Source organism: Gossypium hirsutum, chromosome A11 (genome assembly GCF_007990345.1).
Source record: "Gossypium hirsutum isolate 1008001.06 chromosome A11, Gossypium_hirsutum_v2.1, whole genome shotgun sequence".
In the NCBI taxonomy this organism is placed as follows: Eukaryota; Viridiplantae; Streptophyta; class Magnoliopsida; order Malvales; family Malvaceae; genus Gossypium; species Gossypium hirsutum.
In genome coordinates, this window is record NC_053434.1 from 18202418 (window position 1) to 18208694 (window position 6277).

Sequence of the window (6277 nt, forward strand, 5' to 3'; positions counted from 1 at the left end):
GCTAAAGTCTGACTCCTCATCATGCTCCGCTACACATGCATTAGAAATAGACTTGCCCTTTTGTAACTTAGGACAATTCTTTTTCCAATGCCCTTTCTCACGACAAAAGGCACATTCATCTTTGGCGGGTCTCCCTTTGGACTTACCCCTTCTACCAGGTTTGCTGCTGTGTGAACGACCTCTTACTGTTAAGACTTCTGCGGTTGTATCTCTGTGATCTCTTTTATCGACATACCGGTTGTATCTCTGATGAATATGATCTCTTTTATCTTACAGTCTGCTAAAATTTTATTGAATGAGTTCACATGGTCATTCATCGACATACCGGGTGCATACGTGAATCGATAAAGTTTCTTTTTCATATAAAGCCTATTTTCAAGACTTTTCGTTAGAAACTTTTCTTCCAATGTATCCCACAGCTTCTTCGCTGATGTCTCCCTCATGATGGAGTACTTCTGCTCTTTGGCCGAACATAGGCGGATTGTACCACACGCCTGTCTATTGATCTTGGCCCACTCCTTGTCATCCATCTTGTCAGGTTTTTCTTCAAGGGCTATATCCAGCTCTTGCTGACATAAGACATCCAGGATCTCACACTGCCACATACCAAAATTATTGGTACCGTCAAATTTCTCTACTTCAAATTTTGCATTTGTCACAGTAGTCCTTGCTGATGACGATGCTGCTGCCATTTTTCTCCTCAATCCCAACTACTGTATACGTGAACAGTACCGTATACGTGAATAGTGCCGTATACGTGAATAGTACTGTATACGTGAATAGTGCCGTATACGTGAATAGTACCGTAAACGATCGTATTCCCCAAGTACGAATCTGGCTCTGATACCAATTGTTGCGCGGAAGCGTGTGAAAGAGTAGAATTATTGTACTAAAAAATCACACTAAGTTCAATTCCCAGGAAAGAGAGGTGGATCACGAGGATCACTTAAGTACCAAGTCTTTCCTAGCCAGAATATCCCTCTATCGTAATTTAATAGCACAATAAATCACTACAATCAAATTCACAAAATATGAACAATAAATAGTAAAGAACACCAGAATTTTAACGAGGTTCGGCAAATCTTGCCTACGTCCTCGGGCACTACCAAATATATTTCACTCCAAAAAATACAAGTGAAACTTTACAAATAGGGAGAGAGAACAATGCCTTAAGTAGAGAATGGCAAATGTGGGATGATGAGAATGAGCAATGGTTGGCCTATTTATAGTTGAGATTCAAGGGCCACCTTGCAAAGTCACTATTCACTTAGGGACCAAAAATTGCTATTTTCCCATGCCCAACACTAAATAAATATTTGGTGCCCATAACTTTGACCTTTCCAAAGTATGGGTAGGTATGGGAAAGGTATGGGCAAGGTATGGGGTATATTCTAATACTTGATTTTCGGGTTTTTAAATTAGTATATTATTATTCCCTTTAATTAATTTTTACATCTTATTTAAGAAAATAATAATAATCCAATCGTTTGCAATTGCCGTCTGGTTTTATAGTACTCTCCTATCTCTTTCCCTGGACTTGTCGTTGTCCCTTTTCTTAGCTACTCAACCCTTAAATCCCATATAAATGAATGAAGTTTCCAATTAAGTTATGTGCTATGGGTTGATAGAGAGAGCACCGCTAAACTCAACTCAACTATATGCAGCAGCATGTTTCCGCAGTTTGCACCAGTCGCCGATCAGCCATGATTGAACTGTACGTGACCACTTCCTCCGATATATATGTATATATCACGGGAATTAAATTAAATGATATATTCTATTTTGCATTAAATTTTAGGATTTTTCTTCCCATTATTATTATACCTTACCAAAAACGTGATTACCATAACAGACCATTTTTATAGTAAGTAAATCCATCCTTGAAAATGCATCACTTTCAATGTTTTGTATATGATACGTATAGTTGGATGCGTATCTCTTACTTTCTTACTTTATGACTTTTTACCTTTTTACTGCAAAACCCAAGTAACATCTATAAATACGTTACTTTGTGGCATTCTCTTCAACATGTAAACTTCTTTTCTCTTTACGTTACAAAATTTCTGTTTTCAGTTCACTTTCAGATGACAGCTTCTTTATTCAGCCCTGGTCTATTCATAAGGTATTTTCTTTCTCTCTCTCTTTTTTTTTTCAATACAAAATGAAGAGGGTAAATGATTTCAGGCAATTGAATGAAAAAAAAAAACTAGTGAAACGATGAGGTTTGTAATCTAATCTGATCTGCCTGGCTCCCTGCATGCCAACTATGGATGCTGTCAAAAATGGATTGGCCCTTCCTAGTTGGCATCAGAGGAGTCAAGCAGGTCCTCATTTATTTTCTCACCATTTTCATATCATACCCTTAATTGATTTCACCTTTTCATTTAGTGGATATATGTATATATCGTTTCTTCTTTTAAGTTTTGTGATTGGTTGCAAACACTGACAATCCAGTGGAAGTACAAGTTCATTGAAGTAGGGCAAAACTTGTCCGAAGGAAGCCCAATTAACTAAGGCCCACGCAATACACAATACCTTTTTTCTTTTTTGTACTTGGTTTTTTGTTATTTTATCAAAGGATGTGTTTGACAATAAATTTTTTTAATGTGTTAGATAATGATATCACTTAAATGTTAAAAATGTTGGTTTTCCTTAAATCATATTTGAAATATATTTTTTTAATTAAAATTTATCAAATTTATTTAAAACAAATAATTATTAAAAATCAAGATTTGATTTTATTAAACAAGACAAATTTACAATAAAAATCTAGAAGGTTGAGCCATAATGTCAATGAATCCCGATCCCTTAGTCCAACTTTGAGTTTTATTCCTCTTTGTTTAATATCAATATCTAAATATATTTATAAAACAAAATAATATTATTTAATTTAATTGAAATCGACGCCTACCAACTTGAGCATTCTTTTATTGTGTGTTGATTTGAAGATAATTTTTTAAGAAAAAATGGTTTACTACTTTAATTCAATAATTGTAGAGTCAATTCAAGGATTTTCTTTTTCCCAATAAAATGCAAGTTTGATCAACCCAAAAATGTGATGTTAAAAATCATATAATTTAACGATTTTAATATCAAAATGATGAACAATATCTAACGCATTAATCAGATTTAATGTTATATGATTTCTATTGCTATCTACAATCAGATTTAATATACGTTTAAATTTAAGTTTTTATGATTATTTTAACAGTAAAATTCTAGTATATAATTATTAAAGAACATTGAAAATTAAATTATAATTTTATTAATATTTCAAAATATAAGCATCTAAAAGTCGGCACTAAGAAATTTTTTTTTTATGAAAAATGTATTAACAACAATATCCTCATGTGTTTGCCAAACTACATGTTAATGTTATCATGAGTATCCACTATTTATTTGTCACAAAATCTCCATATAAATTTGGTATAATATAATCATAATTTTTTTTTGCTATAAATACAACAGTGAGTTTTATTTTAACCACTAAATTAAAAATATATATAATTTGACCACTGAACTATATAAATTTTTTTATTTAAGTTACTAGATTGTTAAGTTTTTTTTTTTAAGTTCTCCCATCAAGCTTCAAGTAATAATTCAATGATTGGTATAGTAAATCAATATTCATTGATAGGTAAAAGAACATACTTTAAATCTAAGTCAATTTAACGGTCAATATTGAATATCAGTGAAAAAAGTTGTTTGAACTTTAGTTTGTAAATTCATGACATCAAAAACTATTTCATGAAAAAAATGAACTGTAAAAGACAAAAGGGAAAGAGAGTTTTTTTATTGGTGCAAGCAATGTGAACAAAAAAAGTCATATAGCATTGATTTTAATAGTCTAGTAACTTAAATGAAAAATTTTAAATAATTTAGTGACCAAAATGAAAACTTACCCATAACTTAGTGTCTAATGGTATAATTTATCCTTTTCTTAATATATATTTGTAAAAATTTGAAGATGGAAAAAGTATTTCTAACTTTGAAACCCAATCTCTCTTTTTCAATAATGAAAACACAACAACAAAAATAATTGCATAGGAAACACAGAAATTAAAGGTCTAATTTTGAGATGAACAGGAACTGAGGAATTTAAGCCAAGTAATATATATATGTTGTTGTCGACTGTGAAGTGTAAAATTTCGTGTGTCTGTGATTACAAGATGGAGCAAGAGGGTCCATAGTTTTCGACGTATCCGTACGGAGGCACCGGTTGACACTGATAATAGTAGAAGGGTGGCGGTAGCTTCGTCTCGTCTTTCTTATCATCCTTCTTATCAGCGGCACTGACGCTGACCAGCTCGGCGTACCCCACGCCCTTCCTTAGCAGACTGGTTAGCTTAACTGCATCCACACCATCCCCTGTTACCTCTATTTGGCTCTTGTCATCGCCTTTCAACGAAGCCGACTCCACCCCTTTCCAAAAATACTCAACAATTAGCATAAAATCCCACAATTAAATCATGGGAAATCAAAGTTGGTAAACTACGTGAAAACGAGTTAGTTTAAGTAGTTTACTGTGTAAATTATTCAATTCAGTATTTATAATGATTTATTCTTATAGTTAAAAAAATTGGTTTCAGTTGGTTTTTATCACCTGAGAGACCAACTACAATTTTCAACGCCTTAGACCGGGATTTCTCGCCCTTCATGGTAACCTTCACTACCATCTTTTGCTGAAAAAAAAAAGAAAAAGAAAAATTCAATAAAATTGGAAACTTGTTTATTACCACACATTAATCCATATGGTTCAGTCGCATACCTTCATGGTGACGTTTATCCCTTAAAATCGAAAGAAAAAGACAAAAGATGTTTGGAGGAAGAAGAAGAAGAAGAAGTTAAAGGAGAAACAAAAGTTGTTACTTGGTGTTATGTATGGTATGGGACATGGCAGCAAATGCTTTGTTGGGGTATTTATAAAGGGTGACAGAGTTCAGTTATTCCCCACTGGATATTTCATTGCAAGTTCGAGAAACCGTTGATTTCCTATGGAAAGGGGCACTGCACCTGCAGCCAAACCATAGAGACTTTTACTTTGTCAGTTCAACTCATTTACTTTGATTTTCTTCCTAAGGTGACCCTACCCAACCCAAGTACTAAGTTTAATAACAAATTGGAATATCAAATTTAATTCATAAGATTTGCTCAATTAACAGAGATATTTTTACATCTAAGTTCTACCTATAAACTAATAATTTGCTTTCCTCATGACAAGGAGTTCCAACAAATAAAAAGATGTATGTAACTAATATAAAATGATTAAGGGAGCATGGAGTTGTTGAATGTGAACCTGGCTTAATCTTCTTACATGAAAAATAGATTTTATATAATAAGAAGTTCAATGTGTAAATTGATTTTCTATAGTTATATAAATGAAATCTGAATTGTGGTTTTATCCATATGTACAACTTTAATTTTAATTCTATTATACGCATTTAAATACATGTATTTATTTTTATATTTGATTAATATAATTGTTTGTGTAGCTAATTTATCAATGAAAAATGATATTAATCTGATAATATTATTAGTGATTAGTGAAAATTAAATCAAATTTAAATTTCATATATAGAATTTTACAAAATCAAAATTCATATATAATCTAAATACTTATCCTAGAAGTGCAATGCAGTAAGAATAAATTAAATAATTGAGCTTGCCATACTCTTTCTTTAATTTTACTTATTTTTAAGTCTACAATATAACTAGAAAGATAAGCAAATATTATTTATTGAATAAAATTAAAGGATTTTGGTTGCTTTCGATTAGTCATGCACGATGGAGGACTTGACCTTTCTTTCTTCTTCTCTCATTGGAGGAATGCATTCTCATTGTAGAAATCAATACACTATTTGGTTTCGGAAAAAAAAAAGATGTTATTTTATTTTATTTTTTGAAAATAGAAAAAAGAGAAATGATAAATAATAATTTTTGGAAATGAAAATATTTAAAATTTAAAAATAATAAAAAAATTATTTTCATTAAAAGTATTTTAAAAATTAAAAATATTAAAAATAAAAATTCTAAACTTTAAACTTAATTATTGAATTCACTTATTCAAATCCATATGAACAATTTTTTAATATCAAACTTCTTTTACCTTTGTTAAAATCTTTATAAATGTAAGTCTTTTTTATTTTATTACGCATGTTGCTATTATAGAATAAAATGTATCAAATATGTTTATGTTTATGTTTATATTTATCAAATGTATTTTTTAATTTTAAAAAAATTAAAAAATGAAAATTATTTTCATAAGTGAAAATAGAAA

At 30.8% G+C, this 6277-nt stretch overlaps 1 protein-coding gene across 1 annotated transcript; it reads right to left on the reverse strand.

Moving 5' to 3' along the window:
- Positions 1-3979: 3979 nt before the first annotated feature.
- On the reverse strand, positions 3980-5022 carry LOC107923258 (heavy metal-associated isoprenylated plant protein 46). Its single transcript, XM_016853473.2, has 3 exons — positions 4769-5022; positions 4604-4682; positions 3980-4422 (listed from the first exon to the last, which is right to left on the reverse strand). The coding sequence occupies exons 1-3, from the start codon at positions 4772-4774 to the stop codon at positions 4163-4165; spliced, it is 345 nt and encodes a 114-aa protein (XP_016708962.2). The 5' UTR covers positions 4775-5022; the 3' UTR covers positions 3980-4162.
- Between the last annotated feature and the right edge of the window lie 1255 nt (positions 5023-6277).